An 18,166-nucleotide genomic window follows, 5' to 3' on the forward strand; every position below is an offset into this window, starting at 1 on the left:
TCCCACTGCGTATTTCCCAAAGCACCGAGTGTCCGAGTTACGTTTAGTTTGTCCCTGTGAGAGGAAAATCTGTGGGCAGGAGCAAAGCTGGAGCCGGCCAGCTCTGCCATCGTGACAACAAATGGGAACGGCCAACTTCCTGAATTACTAGCGATCACTACTAAAGGAGCACCTTTACGCATTTTGGGAAATAACTGGGAAACGCGCAACCGCTCGCCGTGTAGCTGAGTGTCAGCCATTGCTCCGCAGCACTCAGCGCACTGACGGCAGTGTGCGCACACAGCAGAGCCGCCCACCCCTGTGGGACAGCCCGCAGGGGGCCGGCAGCGAGCAGGGCCGCTCCCATGGCAGCGCCTCGGAGGCTGCTCGTTCAGCACGGCTAGCACAGGGCCCGCCCGCCCCGTTAGGGACGGAGCAGAGCGCGGAGGTCGCACAGAGGACGCGTGGGACTCAGCGGCACCGCCGATGCCTTCAGAACCGCCCCGACGCACGAACACGAGGCCCAACGCCTCGCAGCCGCCGGCCCCATCCCCACTCCGCGCGTGTGCGGTGCGTCCCGCGCGCCCCTGAGCACCCAGTACGCGTGCGCGGAGGCGGAGCGACGCTCTCCACACGGCTGCGCAGGCGCCGTTCCCGTGCCTTCCCGGGCGGGGCAAGGGACGCGCGCGTGCGCATGCGCGGTCGCCGGCGCTCCGCGCCGCGAGGCTGCGTGGGTCGGCGGGGCTCGCGCGCTGCGCCTGCGCGGGGGCGGCGGCGGGGGATTGTGGGATACTGCGGCCCAGGCAGGCTGGTGAGGCGGCCGCGCTGCGCGGCGGAGCTTCTGCGCCAGGCCGCGGTCCGCGGGAGGCCCGCCCGGCCCGGAGGGCGCAGCCGGGGGCCGCTCGGGCCTTGACGCGCTCTTCTCCCTTCTCTCCCCCCGCGGTGTGTTTGTAGCTCCGGCGCGATGGCCTCGAGCAGCGGCACCGACGTGATCCAGGTCACCAACGTCTCCCCCAGCGCCAGCTCCGAGCAGATGCGGACGCTCTTCGGTTTCCTCGGAAAGATCGAGGAGCTGCGCCTCTTCCCCCCGGAGTGAGTCCGCCGCCTTAGGCCAGTCTGCCTCCGCCCCCCTCCCTGCGCCCGCCTCCGTGCCCGCGGCCCGGCGGCTGCTCCCGCCCTGCTCCGCCGCCCTCCTGGAAGCGCTGCCGGCCTCGGAGCCTGCCGGGCCGCGGTTCTGCGGGCTCCCCTCGTTTTGGGGCTGAGTTTCGGAGATGAGGGCGAGCCTTAAAACGAGTGTTTTCCACTCGATCCTTGCTAAAAGTTCCGTGCAAAACCGGCGGCCGGTGCTGTGTTTAACCGTAGTGGGACAGCCTGCTGCGGGGCGGCCTCGTTTTCCGTCGTTTGGTCTTCGATCCCCGCAAGCAGGTCTACATGTCCTGCTGTGCAGACTGTGGGTGCTGTGCGGGTTGGGTTGGCTGCTGGAAAGTCGGTGCTGGAGAAGAGAACGTGGAAGGAAGGGCAGTGTGTGACTGAAGCAGAGGCAGCGGCGGGTGCGAGCGCTGCTTTGTTAGCAGCCGGGTAGCTGTGTGTGATGGCAGAGCCCGTGGTGCTCAGCACAGCCAACTGCCTTTAAACAGATGCGATCACTGAGTGTGCTGCTTGGCATTTCCAGGTGTTGGCTGGTTTTTCAGGAGAGGTTATTGTTGGTAAAGTCTGTTCCCGAAGCTTTGTGCTGGTTTAGCTACATATTAACTTCGTATGTTAAAGAATCACTTCTGCTGTTTCAGAAGGGAACAAAGCTCAGCCCAGCAACTTTGTTACCGTAGCTGAGGCAGCCAGCTGTGCTTGACTTGGCTCTGTTGCACAAACGTGTGAATTGCTGGCCCCGTAGGACCTTGCTCAGTGCAGCTGGTGGATCTGCCCTGGATTGCGTTGAAGTCTGTCATGCATATATCCGAGGACTGGGTTACAGGAGGGATAAGGTGGCTTTGGAGAGCTTTGAATTGTATCCTCTTGTCTGTTGGATGCGTTGGATGCTGGGAGATAGCTAGTATCTTCAAGGCATCCTTTTGGCACATCCTAGTGTAAGGCTGTTTCTGCACGCTGAGCTCCTGCTCTTCCCAGCTCACTTCTGCCTCCTTTGTTGTGGCACTGGTATTGTGGCTCTCACAGCTGTGTCAGGGAGGGCTCTGTGCTGGCGGAGGAGGAGGCAAAGTGGTGTGAATAACCTGAGATTCCAGATGTCTCAAAGCATTAAAGGTCACTGAGAACGTTTGGCCTATATTTCTTTTGTGTTTCAGATCTCTAAATGAAAGAGGATAATGCAGCATCATCCCTTAGGGTTGCTGTGAAGATCTTAGCCCTTTGTGAGGAAGTTGTTACTGTAGAAAAACCACTGAGGAGGTCAATAGAGAACAGGAAATGTAGTGTAACAAAATGGGTCTGGCACAGGAGATGCAGAAGATACTGAATAGCTGTTGGAGTGAACTGTGTTGTATCTTAATGGAAAACTGGCTTTACTTAAAAACTCTGTACGCTGTTTAAATGAGGTAAGGTTGTGCAGTTGAAGTTGGAAAAGGCTTTTTTTCAGGCTGGGATTGCATTTTTAACTTGGCGGTGGTGAGGATTTTTCCTGTTGCTCCCTTTGTGCCTCTGTCGGTGTGGAGGTGCCGCCGTGCGCCGCGCTGTGCCGGGAGGTGTGGCCACACTGGGTGATGGATGGTGGGAGGGGTGCTTGGGGTGTCTGGTTTCGTTGGAAGCCCAGGGGAGAGGAGTATTTGCCCACACTGTGGGTTCTTTCCTCTGTGCTGGAGGCTCTGCTGTTCCTGCTCCTATAAACTTGAGGTCCTGACTCTGAGATGGGCAGAAGTGGAGGGAATGGGCTTCTGGCAGAGCTTACAAAATGTACATGTGTACATGTGTACCATGTGTAACAAAATCGTACGGGATATATAATATAGAAAATTGAATTATATTGTATGCATCCACGTAGGAATGTTTTAAAAACATTTCTGCACACATGTTTAGAAGATGATCTCAGCATGTCTTGTTTACCATGTGGAGGCTGTCCTTCTATCAGAACGTACGTTTCTGCTCTGAAATGTGGATGCAGAAATCAGTGTGGATTCTGGTCCTGTTGGTGGATGAGTGATCCAGTGCAGCGAACAGAGAAATTTATCAGGAGGAAAACGTATTTGCTGGAAAATCTAATCTACAGAGTGAAAGAATGATAAAATTAGGAGTGTATATTTTGACTTCGTAATTTGGATGTGGTGGTAATTGGCAAAATCTTTTGCCTTCTCTGTAATAATTGCAAGTGACAGTAAGGCAACAACTCTCCTCAGAAGAGCAGCTTTGCTTGGTTCTCAGTGCTGCATAGTTGCTGTGCTGGGAAAAGAATGACAACTCCTGTGGCAAAGTGAGCATGGGTGGGTGTTCCTGCTCTGGTTCTTCCCACCCTACTATGAATATGGTGATGCTGAAAGACATCTCCTACTTGCCCACTATTCATTGCAGCCTGGATGTTAGAGCAGCAGCAGTGTTGGTGTAAGCAGCAGGAATATGCCTTCAGAAATACGATGTATTTGAAATGCAGACTGTGATGTGGGGAAACTTGGAAGGAGGTATGTGGGGGTTTAGGAGGTGAGGGCTGGAATGCCCAGCTGTCCTGATGTGGGTCAGAACTGATACGTTGTTGAGACACAGGAAATCATTGTGTGTCTCAGCAGGGGGGTTGGACTCGATGATCTCTGGAGTTCCCTTCCAACCCCTACAATTCTGTGATTCTGTGACTCCTTTGCTTGGTGGTGGTGAAGGTTAGCTAGTTGTTGGCATTGGCACTGATGGAAGGAAAAAGGTGTCATTTTGTACTTCATATCACTCTTCTTTCTCCTGAATTGTGATAATCCCTATTTTAAGTGATGAAGGACTTGGTCAGTTTTCCAGATAGAACAGTCTGGCAGTGGGATGCATTTTCAAAACAGTCCTGTTAATTGTCTCTGGGTGCTGGTTGGCAAAGGCAGGTCAGTGTGATGAAGACTCGGGGAGTGTTCTTGAGAGCTGGCTCCTCTGCTGGTTGCTGCCTGAGAGCTGGGAGCAGCCTGGCCCTGGTTGGGAAGCACAGCATTAGGGACTTGATGCTGCTTCCTGTGCCTGCTGTGAATCTTCTGTAGGCAGCTCTTACCTCACCTGCTGTGCAGTTCTGTCTGCATAACATTTTCTTTTCCTGTCATGTAATTTGAATCAGTGACTAAAGGAAAATTTGCAGTTTTAATATAGTGTGGACTTTTGGAAATCTATTTTGGAACTTTACTGAGTTGATTTTGCCTTCATTCTTTCTGTTGTTGTTGTTTTCCCCCGGGGCTTGCACAGCCTGCCATGCTTTCTTACTCTTGTAAGAAGGAGATCTTCCTAGTCTTTAAATGGACTCAAATTTTCCACGTTCTCTTTTGGATTTTCCATACCTGGGATTTTTGCACAGCCCTGTTGAGGTGCTCACTCTGAGCTGTGCAGTAGGCAGGGCCCGTCTTGCCAAGAGGCTTATGGTTACAGGTTGGCTGTCCAGGAGCTCTTTGCCCTTTTGTGTGATTTCATCTATAGCACTGCCTACGTGACAGTCCTGTTTGTTCTGTTACTGTTGAATAACAGGCATGTTCTGAGCAGTGTGCCTCCCTCTGAAGGGAGATGGGTGGGTTCTGTGTGTGTGTTTGGCAACAAGGAGAAGCACAGTGAAGTTTGGGCTAGAAGTATTCATGAAACAGTGTTAAGAAGTAAAATAATTGTATTTTAATCACTGCCTTCTTTATAGTTTACTTCAAAAATCTAATCTGGGTGCTAAAGCAGAGAGTACACAGCTCCCATTTCTGAGGGCTTCTGCAGTATATATGTAAGATAGCTCTGTTTTCCTTGAGTAAAGTATTTCATAGAATCACAGAACAGCCTGGGTTGCAAAGGAGCACAACGCTCATCAGTTCCAACCCCCTGCTGTGTGCAGGTCACCAACCAGCAGCCCAGGCTGCCCAGAGCCACATCCAGCCTGGCCTTGGATGCCTGCAGGGATGGGGCATCCACAGCCTCCTTGGGCAGCCTGTTCCAGTGCCTCACCACCCTCTGGGGGAAAAACTTCCTCCTAATACCCAACCTAAACCTCCCCTGTCTCACTTCAAACCATTCCCCCTTGTCCTGTCACCATCCACCCTCACAAACGGCTGTTCAGCTCCCCAGAGACCTCGTTGACATTTATTTGTCATTTATTTGTCTCCTTCCTTTCTTACAGATAAGTAATGAGAACTAATTTGCCCGTAGGTGACTGCCATAGATATACCCTGCACAATGGAATTCATTTTCAGTTACAAACAAGGCAGTGGGATTATTTCTGTAATTTCATAAGAGAGCGTCTTCACTCCGTGTGATTTCTTCTGTAAACCCGTCCGACTTTCCGGTTCAGTGACAGGCAAGAGCAGGTAGCATGATGTCTCCTCACGACCGATTTGGTTTCATCTCATCGCTTTCTCTCCTTGTTTTGCAGTGACTCTCCTTTGCCCGTGTCATCCCGTGTGTGCTTTGTAAAGTTCCACGATCCCGACTCGGCGGTTGTGGCCCAGCACCTGACGAACACGGTGTTCGTCGACAGAGCGCTGATAGTCGTTCCGTATGCAGAAGGTTTGTGAATTGTTTACTGGTCTATGAAGCCAGCATATGATGACATTTTGTTCCAGTGTAGTTCGCAAAAATGAGCGTTAGGAAAATGCCAGACGTACGGCCATTAACGTTTACAAACCCTTGGTATATTGCAATTGGCTCCCGGGCTACAAACCGCTTTTATTTAGCGGTGCTGAATGAAAACGGGAAGCTTGCCTCTGACTGGTTTTGTGTGTCTTAAGATTAGAATATGAACAGTTTAGGCAGAATTGCTTGCAAATTGTGCTCTTTATTGATGTCAGTGAGACGTTTTCCTCAATGGAGTTCTGCAAACAGGTCAACGCTCAGGGGAGATTTTGCCTTATTCACCTGTGGGTGAATCTCTTCACGAGAAAGTTTCTCCCTCCCCGAGAGTCCACGGGAGAGCAGCCAACACCTCTTTGACATGTGCTGCCTTGCACCCGGTGGGGAGCTTCCCTGAAAAGCCATTCATTCACTCTCATTGTGAACTCCAGTATACCAAGGGTTTCAGTAGTCAGGATTGAATTTGAAAGTGAGATCTTCCGAGAGGTGCCACATGGGCACTGGTAATAGTTTTTATTCCAAGTTTTCTTGTTCAGCCATGCTATATTTTAATAGAATTTCACTAAATAATAAACTCTTCTCTCTGTTATTTGTGTGTGTGATTTTTGTAGTGGAGAAGGCAAATGCAAAGCCCTTCCAGATGCCTGAAAAACAGTGGGTCCTCTGCAGCTACAGGGGATTCTAGACATTAACTAAAGGCCAGCAAGCACTCAAGTCCCCAAGTGTTTTCCTGGTGTAACCACTTGTTAACTACATTTTCTCTTCTTCTTTTTATTTTTACATTTTAGGGTGTTACAGTAATTTGAAAGGCAATGAGCAGGGTTTTTGGAACTTAAAAACTGTGCTGAGAAGACACCTCTTCTTGCAGAAGTCTTATTAAACTCTTCTAGACTTGCTTTAGAAGTAATTGATTTCCATTGTACTGTTTTCTTGTACTGATTTACTTCTGAAATAATGGGTTTTCCCAAATGGCTTGAATTAAATACCACCTCTGCAGATTAAGTCATGCTACAGTAATAAATGTGGTGTACGGTCTGTGTTCAGACCTTTTGTCAAGACACTGTAATGCTATGAGGATGTCTTTGGAGGCCCGGGGAACCGTCTTGTCTTTGTATTCCTGCAATGTAAGAGAGATGGAAACTCAATTTCTGGAACGTAGGAATCTGCAGCGTGACCTTTGGTTGAGACATGCTGCTTTGGGGAGTACAGAGCACATTCAGAAATTGCTGTGGAGTTACTGCTTCTGCTTTCCCTGCTCCAGGTATTACAGTGTAGTGGAGAGGCATCTCGTTCTCCTCTTTGTATGAAAGCATGACCTAGTAACAGTCCATCAGTCGGTACCAAAACGTTCTGCAAGGCCCGTGCTGGCAGATGTCAGCGTTCAGCTTTTCCAGCAAGGATAAAAACGATACCTTTGTCAGTCTGACTCGTCCATTGTGCTGCACCTGGATAAAGCTGTCAAAAACTCTGCCCAGTAGTTTCAGTCTTGTTTAAAGTTGCATTTTAACGGGCCTCTTTAAGTCACAGAGTTCCTCATGGGCTGTTCCTTATGGTACTGCAGAGATTCGGAGTGCGAGCAGTTCTGTCACGAGGATGTGGCACATCGCAGCCGCGTGCTCAGCCAGTAAGGCTCTGCCCTCGTTTGGTAACCATGGGCTTCTGTCCCTGCATGGGAGCAAGGCTGCACCTCTGGCTGCGTGCTGCCGGCTCCCAGTTCAACGCGTTACTTAAGAGCGAGATCCTTCAGAGCACGGTGAAATTGCTCATGTGCTGAAAGTCAGGCAGATGCTCAACTGCTGTGCTGAACCGGGCCCTCACGCCTCCTATTTTCTGCTGTGATAATTCTGTTTTAATATTGCCTGTCGCTAAAGTGAATGTTTATTATCTGTCTAGTGCAATAATTATCCCATACATCACAAGCGCACTCCAGTTTTAGCACACACAGACATTTTGGTGTTGGCTGTTGCTTTGTGTTGTAGAGCTATACACAAAGTCTACGGTAAGGTTTAGTCTTCATTGTAATTTTCACTGTGATATTCCTAGATTTGGAAGGAACTCTAAGATTAAAGATGGCTGGGGGGGTATCTAGGTTCTTTGGTTAATGTTTGTTTCTTTTGTCTGTTTCTTTTTCTTTCATTTCTACATATTCATACAGTATTTCATGGTTCTAACAAAGCAGCAGTAAAAAAAGCTCTTGAAGCATGAAAATTAACTGGTGAGGGGCCTCATTGCTTTTTTAAAATTGTAGTTTATTTATTTCTAAATACTTTTTTAAAAAACGAGTAGAGGATCAGATGCATGATTTTTTTTTAATGAATGCAGATCTTCTCTGAGGTGTCTGGAGATGAGTGAGGATTTGTGTCTAGCTGCCGGAAATGTTGTAGCTGCACTAATTTGAAATGTTTAGCTGTAATTGATAAATATCCTCTGAGACATAATTTTGCATGCGAAATTACCCCATAATCTCTCTGTAGGTATGTTAATATATTTATGCCTTAATGCCCTTTATCTAAGTGACCTTTTTCCCCTCCTCTCCCTCCATAACTTTTGGTATCTAAATTGATGGCAGCTCAATGACACGAGCCAGATAACAGTGCTGTGTGTTGTACATTTGTTTGTATTATCGGCACTTCTCAGTATAGGTGGGAGGAACCATTACCTTTATTTAACAGTGGTTTTTCTTTTTTGTTGTTGTGTTTTACAGTTCTTTTCCCTGGTTCAGCCTGAACTATATACCAGGCCCTGCTGAAAATACCACCCAACAGTTTTCTTCTGCAGCTTATCCAGTTTCTCTTAAGTGCCCTGTACATATTGTATGTTTTATGATGAGATGCAGTTTCTTAATATGTATTACAGAAACACTACTGGTATTTGCAAATATTTAGTAAAATTGTTTTATTGAACTCTCATTTTGGGGGCTTGGGCACATTAACAAATTAATCCATCTGTATAGGGCTTTTGCTGTTGGATAGAATGTAAAGCACCTGCATAAGTACTTGTTTCGTGGTAGGAGCCTTCAAATTATCCGTGCAGAGCAGGCAGTGCAGTAAGACGCTTGTCTTAGTTGGCTGCAAGATTTGGGGCCAGAAGTTTCTTCCGTAGCAGCATTGTTGGTACAATAAGCATGGCACATATTGGAACATAAGCATTTTACTGCACAGGTAAGGAATGTGCCACGACGTACTGTACGTATGCACCCGCAGACACTCACACACAGCCCGTATGGGAAGATCTGCAGAGCCTGTCCTTTTTATTTGACAAGTCAGCAAAAGCCCTACGCTTGATTCAGCAAAAGATATTGCCGTACCTTCTCTTTAAGTTTTACAAATTTGATGTGGTAGGTGTAAAAGAAAACATAGTGAACTGTACCATATTATTAACCCCTAAATCAAACTTTTTTTGTCTTGTGTATCTTGATTTTTCTGTGTGCTTTGTAGTGAAGCAGCCGACACGAGTCGTTGTTCATAAAACAGCTTTTGAAAGTTGAGAGCACACCCCTGGAGAACCGACTGTGCTTGCTTACGTTTGGTTCATGACTTAAAAATCGAGTACAGGTGATGAAATCTTGGCAGTGTTAACAAAAAAGTAGTGTGTATTGTGCTATTTTTTTTTTGCTCTAGATACTTAACCATTTGTAGAGAAAAAGGAACAGTCAGATTTTCACGCATTGAAGTTTCATTCTGACAAAAAAAAAAAAATTAATGATAAATATTAATAGCCATCAAGCTTTGTATTTTAGCAAACATAAGTACTTTCAACAAACTCAGGTGGTGTATCAGGGAGACATTTTCTTGGGTGTATTTGTGTATTTTCTGCTTTAGAAAAAGGATGCATTCTAATGCCCGGCTATTTCTCTGCAGGAGTCATTCCTGATGAGACTAAGGCTTTGTCTCTCTTGGCACCAGCCAATGCTGTGGCAGGTCTGCTGCCTGGAGGTGGACTCCTGCCTACTCCCAACCCACTTTCTCAGGTAGGTTTTCTGGTTGGTCAGATGAAGGGAACGCATTGCTGGCCGCTCGCTTGCTTCTTGCCAGTTGTTGGTTGGTTTCCAGTCAAAGCCACTGGCGTGCCGATGCCAGTGCTGAGCTTGGGCTCCTTTATGGAGGGCGTTGTTGCAGCGCTCCGATGCGGTTTCTGTCAGCATGTTGATGAGCTGTTAGGAGTGCTTCCCTTCCCTGTGTGCCCTGCACGAGTCTCACGGCTCATCTGCACCTCAGCTCTCTTTTCTCTCCACTGTTCGCTTACTGACAGACCTGAGAGGAGCAGAGACCTTACGGGTGGAGCTGAAATTCCTGCATTTCAAGAGAGCGTTGTGCTGTGGAGAAATAACTTCCAGTAACATTCAGCTGAGGGAGGAGAAAGTCACAGCGTGCGTTTGCTCTTTAAATACACAGAAATCATGTGGAAGATGAACAGTAAAAAAATATATGTATATTACAGAATAAAAAGTCCAACACATCTTATTAGAGCACAGAACCAAAGTGCAGGAGGCAGATCTGTAAGAGTAGAAGGCTTCATTAGCTCTGCGTTTTTCAGATCTTCTTCAGCTTGTGCTTTTTGCGCTCCTGCGTGTGACTTCTCTCATTTGTGACTGTGAAAGATGAACTCGCACTGAGTTGTTCAGGAGCTCAGAGCTGGGCTTTGAATCCTGGGCAAAGTTACGGAAGAATGAGGTCACTGGCTCAGAAACTTCAAGTGAATTTTCCTGGTAACCCCTGACAGCTTCACGTTAGGATATTTATGGATCGTGTGGAGACTTTTAAGGGTTTGTATCAGTTGAACCTTGCTCTAATTGCTGCCTTTGTTACAGATTGGTGCTGTTCCTTTAGCTGCTCTCGGAGCTCCTGCTCTCGATCCTGCCCTTGCTGCTCTCGGGCTTCCTGGAGCAAACTTAAACTCTCAGGTGTGTCACACGTTCTCTTAGGTGTCACCACTGTATTAAATAACAAGCTCAAGATCTGGAATTTGGTTTTTTTTTTTTGCTGCCCTCTTCTCCAATGAAAAGCAATTTTCAGTTACATCAGTTCAGCAGCCACTGTCTGAAAATCCCATGATTGATTTTTCCCCTTTAGAAGAAATGGTATCTGCAGTACTTTTACATTCAGTGCTACAAGAACCTATGAATAGTTTGAGATGAACAGTGGAATGCTTCGAATGCATCGTTACCATCCTGTGAGTCTGTCTTGTGACAGATCAGCAGTAAAAAATGGTGGTTGGCTCCTTCATTCTGTACTGGTAGGAAACACCAAGACTTGGTTAGATTGTGGCTTTGTAACTGGGGAAAAGAAAAAAGATTTTGAGTACTAAGAAAACAGTGAGTAGAACACTGAGTTAATGTCTGAGGTGTGAGAACCAGGCACTGCATGGAGAGCATAACCTACAGATGAAAGAAGCATTTATTAATTGCAGTGCTGAGGAAATTCCTCATCTAGCATTCTATTTATGCAAGCCTCGTGTGCCAACAAAAGCAAATAATGCCAACATGGAAAAGAAAGAAGGAAAAAATAAGCATTTTAAAATGCTTTTTAGAAAAATATACATTTGGAATGATTATTTCCTTTGTCCAGTAAGCCAGTTGGACTGCAAGACTGGGTTCTGCAGTGGCTGCCTCTCTGTGTTGAGGTTGCTGGAAACAAAAGGCTTTGCTTTGTTAATGTACTGTTGGTTCAGGAAGTGGCAGAGGTGGTAATGCCTGCATTTACTGAAGAGCTGCAGAACTTAATGCCATTCTTGGAGTGGAGGAACTGCTTGTTTTTTAAGTTGACACCGAGAGCTTCTGCTGGGCATGTGTCTAATTAAGTCTGTGTTCTTGAAGTAACAGTGAGCTAACCTGTACATAGAATAAGTGTGTTCATTTTCATCTGGAAGTGCTTTGATTCTGTCTGGGAAAGGCTGCTTGGCTCTTTGGGGAGCAAAAAGCGTCCTCAAAATGCAGCAGGCAGCCGCTCATCCCCCCCAGGCTCTGAAACAGAGCGGTGCATCTTTCTGTCTGTAACTTGTTGGGGGGCTGCTCGCTTGCAGAGGCTGCTTTAGTCACTGCTGGTGGAACACTGGCATCTTCAGCACGTGCTTCTTCCAACGTGATTTTAACTTGTTCCCCCCCACAGTCTCTTGCAGCAGATCAACTCCTCAAACTGATGAGCACAGTGGATCCAAAGTAAGTTTTGTTACTTACAAGCAGTTGTACTTGTGGGAAACGCTTTCTTTTGGGATGATGCCTGTGATTCAGAGCCCCACCTCTGTGCTACTGGATCTAATTAAGGTTGGAGAAACCTCGTGCTGTGAGGTCATTGCTGATTCTGTCTGCTCTGGTGGGGAGAAGAGGACAGGAAACTATGATTATTCTGCCTTGGGTCAATTAAATAATAATTATTGTAGATATAAAATACCCAGTCAGTCTCTGCCATTTCATTTTGCTAGAGACAAAAAGTTTCCTGCATGCAATTTTGGTCGCTCTTGTGCCTGTGATGTAATGGTGCAGCTTGCAGACAGAGCCCTGGAGAGCAATATGGCTGAGAACGAGCCAAGATGAGCAGCAACTGTAAATGACTGCATAACAGTTGTTATTTATTATTATTGATGGCTTACTGAGAGCCATGTTTGCTGCTGTTTTGTATCATCACAGGCTTATTTCTCTGTTACCTGAATGGTAGGCTGCAAACTGGCAGTGTGGGCTTGTGTGTTTTGGATATATTAATATACTGAATGCCTGAATTGCTACTTTTGTTCTCCAGGTTGAACCATGTAGCTGCAGGTCTTGTTTCACCAAGTCTGAAATCAGATACCTCCAGTAAAGAAATAGAAGAAGCTATGAAAAGAGTACGAGAAGCACAGTCGTTAATTTCTGCTGCTATAGAGCCAGGTGATTTTCCATCGTAGCATCCTTCATTCGTGGAGGTGGTTGGACATAATGTCTGTTCACTACTGGTTTCATGCCTTTATCTTCTGTGGTGGCTGAATTTCTGATTCACTGGTGTGAACACATTCATTGCTGCACACTGTGCTGCAGCTGTCCTGGAGATGCAGGGAGACTTAACCTCAGATTATATTTGCTCTTGGCAGTGATTTCCTTTCTTTTAATTCCTGATCTGTGGACAATGCTTTCTTTTCCTTTTTTGTGTGTGTGTGATTCAGTTCTGCAGTGATGAGGTGTAGCATTGTTGCAGCAGTTTGTTCACAGATGTGTCCAGTAAGAATGAGAAGTAACTTGGATCAAATTGAAAGCAATCTGAGAGGTTCCTTAGCCCTCATAAACTAGCAGAAGGGATTTTAACAGAGCTCCTCATTGCCTTCCAGCTGTTATTCTCTAAGTGGCTTAAATTAAAAATTTCCTGGATTTTGACTTCAGTTTTGCACCTGAATTTGTGGATTTTTATTTCATGCATGTCTTTGTCATCTGTTCTTCTGAGAAAAAGGAGAGCTACAGTTCAACTTCTTTGTTGTACTTACATCTACAGTGTGAAGTCCAACTTGGTTTTCTTTATAAAATGTTCTTGGGTACTAAAATAATACTAAAAAAAGAAACTTTTTCTTTTTAACTCCAGACAAAAAAGATGAAAAAAGAAGGCATTCAAGGTCAAGATCGCGCTCGAGGAGGAGGAGGACACCTTCTTCATCCAGACACAGGTAGTTACTGGATGTGCTTCTAAAAGCAAAACAAAAACAGCACTGCTGGAATGATGTGTTCAACATCACTTCTTTGGAGCTGACACTTGGAGGCATGGAAGAGTTGTGAGGAAAGCTGTGAGTGTGGTTTGCCTGAACAGCAGTGTGGGATGAAGGCCTGCTCCTGTTTCTGTAGGAAGGGTTGGAGAGCAATGCTTGCAAAAATGCCTTCAAAAATCCTTTAAACTACAGCAGCAAGAACTTCAGGAGCAGCTGAGCAGCACGTCTGCTGATGTGGCTTCCTTGCCTATGTGAGTTTGGGCTGGTTTAAAAAACCAGGCTACTTATTTCAGAAAAGCAGCAGCTTAGCACAAGCCTTGATTTTGCACGGCTCTTTCTGCTGTCAATGATTTCAGTTGTTGCAGGCAGTCAGTTTTACAACGTTTCCTTAAACCTCTCCTCTTTTTTCAATGTCTTTCCAACATGCTCATGTGGAAATGACAGCTTGTCTTAAAACCAAGCACTGGGAGACTTGTGTGAGCACCGGTATTCGTGCTCAGAATCTGTGGGCTGCTTGTTTCTTGTATGTGCAGCACATTCTGTTTGATCTGCTCACATATCCTGACTAGGATGTTAATGCTGACCTGCCTAAGCAGAAGTACTGTTGGCTTATTTGTAATGTCAGCTTGTCAACTCCCAGTCAGACAGCGTGTGCCAGCAGCCTTTGTGAAGCTGTTATAACTGTCCTGCTCTTTGCACTTCTTTGCTGTTTGCCCATCAGGTCAGTATTTGGGTTTGGTGTTCTAAACATTTCTTCACACCTCAATAGTCCTTGCCACTTTTCCTCTCCAGTAGGTCTGCTATTTTCCTGCAAGCAGGGCGTTAGGAGAGCTGGCTGAAAATCCACTCGTTTGGTTGCTTGGTTTTCTGTACTCTTTTTTTCTGTTTCCTCCACTGCAATGCAGTTAGCATGAATCTGATCAGCATTTCATGTATTCAACTCTCACTGCAATGTACTTTTGGTAGACGGTCAAGAAGCAGATCAAGGAGAAGGTCCCATTCAAAATCAAGAAGCAGGAGGCGATCTAAAAGTCCAAGGCGAAGGAGATCTCATTCCAGAGAGAGAAGTAGAAGATCCAGGAGCACATCCAAAACCAGGTAATCCTTCAGTAGTCTATTTGCTAGTGATTGAGTTGTAAAATTCAGGTGTTTAATTTAAAAGAGGAACCTGTGGCTGTATAGTAACAGCAGTCTCTTGTTATGTCCTTGTAGAGCTTGCCCTGCGTGTGTGCAGCCAGCTGTGTGAACTGTGCAGGCCGTGCTTTTCCACAGAGCTGCCAGGCACTGGGCTTAGCTGTGGTTCTGCATGGGCTGCCTCTGGGAAACAGGGAATGTGGGCATCCAGGCTTACAGATCTTGTGCTGTTTGCACACAGTAGTTTTCATAACAAAACTGTTCTTATATTTCTTAACAGGAAATTGTCTTTTGGGTTTCTTGCCTATTAAAATCGATGTGACTAGAAAAAAAAAAGATAAAATATATGCTATGCAATGAAACTGTCGTGTCTTCATTCATTTTTCTGTATAGCAGAAGTAGCAAATGCTGCTTGAATAGCCTGCAAAGGACTTAACATAAATGTCTGTTTTACTGACAGGGATAAAAAGAAAGAAGAGAAAGAAAAGAAACGTTCTAAGACTCCCCCCAAAAGCTACAGCACAACGAGGAGATCCAGAAGCACAAGCAGGTATGGAGACTTGTGGGAAACCTGATGGTTCTGTATTTCCAGCATACCTGGTCCACATCAGTGGAAATAAGTCTTGTAATTAGTAGGGTGGTGATTGCTGTGGAGATGTCGGGGGTGGGATACATGGGGCAGCGGTTTCTTCGTTAAGGTGGTGGTGTAATAGCAAGTGGCTCACTCTGCTGATAGCAGCTGCGTGGGCTTTGCAGTACTGCTGGCAGTAGGTACCAGCTTCCACTTACATTGTATATTTACTACCTTTAGAGCTCATTCTGGAGCCACGGATGTATTCAGAGCTTAAAAAAAAAAAAAAAAAGGCTTTAATGATTCTTTCCTGCAGAGAAAGACGGCGTAGAAGAAGCAGGAGTGGAACACGGTCACCTAAAAAGCCCAGGTCACCTAAAAGGAAAATGTCAAGGTCCCCATCTCCCAGAAGGTCAGTGAGCTCTTGGCTGAAAAATGCATCCAGGGCAAAACTGCTAACGTGAACTGAAGCACAGCGCCGTGGGGTTGGTCTGGAGGTGGCACCAACACGGCTTGTCTCTTCTTCCTGTGAGCTGCCTCCCTGGGAGGAGTGGATCTGCTGCCTCCTTTAGCATAACTTAATGAGCTTCAGGAATGGAGTTTCTGTACAGCAGCACCCAGGAGCTCCACACCAGGGCTGTTCAGGGCGGAGGAGCAGCAGGCAGCCGGCACCTTTGGCTCTGTGCACTGCTGCTCAGCTGACTCCTGGTGCACATCTGATCGTCTCCCCTCCAGCAGGCGGTTCCTTAGTAAAGCACTGAGTTTGGCTTTGTAAGCAGAAGTGCAGCTATCGCTCTGTGGTGGCTGTGTTTGATCAGAGCTGAGGAATGGGGGTGTTTGGTTATTTTCTGAAAGCAGGTGGCACCACGTTGCCCGTAGTTCTTTCTGCCTTTGGATTTTTTAGGGACTGCGGGTGACGGTCTGGGCGTAATTTGGGTTCTGTCCATGCAATGGTGTGATTGTGGTTTTCATTCCGTATTTTATCACTGTAGGCATAAAAAGGAAAAAAAGAAGGATAAAGACAAAGAGAGAAGTAGAGACGAGAGGGAACGGTCAACCAGCAAGAAAAAAAAAAGCAAAGACAAAGAGAAGGACCGGGAACGGAAATCTGAGAGCGATAAGGATGTGAAAGTATGTTTAAGGACCTGTTTATCTTCCCCACCTTTGCTGCAGAGCTGCCCTTGTGCTTCAGGGGCTGTGAAAGCAAGTTTTAATTTGTCTTCTTATCTCGGCAAAGCAGGTCACAAGGGATTATGATGAAGAGGAACAGGGATATGACAGCGAGAAGGAGAAAAAGGAAGAAAAGAAAATGGCAGATTCCTCTTCTCCGAAAGTAAAGGAGTCTGCGGCTGAGAAAGGAAGCGGCGAATCAGCAAGGGAGTCCAAAGTAAATGGAGATGATCACCACGAGGAGGACATGGATATGAGTGACTGAATTTTGCCTTTGCAGTGAACACGGCTGCAGACGTGCATCAGTGTCATTCCTGTGTGATTCTTTTATGCTGTACTTGTTAATCCTAAATCTAGATGTATACAGCTCCAAGCTATACATGGTTTGTAAGGCTCCTGATACTAACTCACATCAAAAGCTTTCTAGAAAGGTAACCATCCTTGTTATGGCCGAAAGGGATTGCGTAGCCAAGCAATTTTTACTAACTTGGTGATGCTTCAAGCAAAAGTAAAAAGCTGCATGCATCTACAGCAGGCATGGACTGTTTGTTGTATGATCTCCTGTAGTAAATCAGCTCACTTATGATAGTGTTTCTAGACTTTGATTCATTGCAGTAATAGAGCAGTTTAGGGAATGCACTGACTGCATGTTGATTGTGGCAGAAACATCCTAAATGTTCTAAAATCCTACAACATACAGTGGATCTCCTTAAGGGTCTTAAGTGTGACTACACAGAAAAAAAAATTGACAGTTCATCTGGAAAGAAGCATTCTGACATAGGTAGGGTTTGTTTTGTTCTAAGCCACGTGGCTGGGCTTCTGTTTTTGGGGTTTTTGTTTTGTCTTTGGTTTTTGTTTCCTTGTTTTTTCCCCCTGGGTTTTGTTCTGGCTTTGACAAAGTTAAAATGCACTGACCTTTGGAGGGCTGACTTCCACCTGTGGGTTCCAGTCTTTCACCCCTTGGTTCCCATCCACCCCAAGCAGCAAGAAGTGACGAGCTGTAAATGGTTCTGAGCTTCTGTGCTTCAGCTGTGGGAAGTGAGAATCCCTGCTTGATCAGTGCCCGGTGATTACAAGTCAGTAGTAATTGCAGTTCTCCCAATCAGGTTGTTCTATCTGCTCGTGAGCTGAACCCGTGGGTACAAGGTAGTGCATTTTAAAATTGACCTTTGTATGCTTTTAAAAGCAAGTCTACTTGATAATGTACTTTCTACTTGATCTCAAGTTGTATAAACTGATTTGTGTTGCTGTCACTGCAGTAGTAATCTTATGCACACAGTGATTCCACGTTATATGCAAGGTAGTTAGGCAAGCAGTTTTCTTAGTTACAGAAGTTCAACAGCTTTTACTTTTGTGCAGGTAAAAAGACAAAAGTAGGCTACAGTCTGTGCCATGTTGATGTACAGTTTCTGAAATTGTTTTACAGAACTTTGATAATAAAACCCTTAAACTTATACTCCTGTTCCTATAAAACTGTACTGGTATTTATTTACACTGCTGAGTGTGTGAGACTTGACCTCGTTGTTTTCTTCACTCACCTACTGCAAAAAGTCCGTCAGAGCTCCCCCTTTCTTCTGGTAAGAGCTGTGAGCAGTGACAAAGCTGCTCTGCCACAGGGAGCTCTGAGTGGCTGGGAGCGGAGGGAACAGGCCTGAATGGTAGGAAGGGGCAAATGCTTTTTAAAAGAAACGTGGCTTTGTAAATCCTTTTGTATTTCCATTGATCTTTTATCTTTAGGATGCGAACGGAAGGCGCAGCAGCAGGAAGCAGCGAGTGCTTTGTGTGCATACAGTAAGTCTGGGAAGGAAGCTGTGAGTGGCACTTGAACTTCTTGAATCCCCTGGCTCTGACCGCCTGCTTTTTAATCTGTCCTTTGGCCATAGGAGAAGTGAATTTGCCATTTACAGATGCAGTGTCATTTTT

At 46.1% G+C, this 18,166-nt stretch overlaps 1 protein-coding gene across 2 annotated transcripts; it reads left to right on the top strand.

Moving 5' to 3' along the window:
* The first annotated feature begins 753 nt into the window (after window positions 1–753).
* On the top strand, window positions 754–17,697 carry SRSF11 (serine and arginine rich splicing factor 11). Of its 2 annotated transcripts, XM_042819256.1 has the most exons (13): window positions 754–790; window positions 934–1,071; window positions 5,507–5,640; window positions 9,564–9,673; window positions 10,514–10,606; window positions 11,811–11,860; window positions 12,438–12,565; window positions 13,248–13,329; window positions 14,335–14,466; window positions 14,963–15,052; window positions 15,390–15,485; window positions 16,066–16,204; window positions 16,314–17,697. In XM_042819256.1, exons 2-13 carry the CDS (start codon window positions 944–946, stop codon window positions 16,506–16,508), a joined length of 1,377 nt encoding a protein of 458 aa, XP_042675190.1. In that variant the 5' UTR covers window positions 754–790; window positions 934–943; the 3' UTR covers window positions 16,509–17,697. The 2 variants fall into 2 exon arrangements, with proteins under 2 accessions (XP_042675190.1, XP_042675189.1); XM_042819255.1 differs by lacking the exon at window positions 754–790 and having other exon boundaries at window positions 906–1,071; window positions 16,311–17,697.
* The last annotated feature ends 469 nt before the right edge of the window (window positions 17,698–18,166 follow it).

The sequence above is a fragment of the Centrocercus urophasianus genome, unplaced genomic scaffold (assembly GCF_019232065.1).
Source record: "Centrocercus urophasianus isolate 14NV4802_14NV808 unplaced genomic scaffold, USGS_Curo_1.0 seq_18, whole genome shotgun sequence".
Classification (NCBI taxonomy): Eukaryota; Metazoa; Chordata; class Aves; order Galliformes; family Phasianidae; genus Centrocercus; species Centrocercus urophasianus.

What these genes read in the sequence shown, in the direction of transcription:
- SRSF11 (XM_042819255.1), top strand. Translation starts at nt 944, where the DNA reads ATGGCCTCGAGCAGCGGCACCGACGTGATCCAGGTCACCAACGTCTCC. An exon ending in CTCCCAACCCACTTTCTCAG is followed by an intron (nt 9,674 to 10,513) that starts GTAGGTTTTCTG and finishes CCTTTGTTACAG; the next exon opens with ATTGGTGCTGTTCCTTTAGC. An exon ending in AGAGCGATAAGGATGTGAAA is followed by an intron (nt 16,205 to 16,310) that starts GTATGTTTAAGG and finishes ATCTCGGCAAAG; the next exon opens with CAGGTCACAAGGGATTATGA.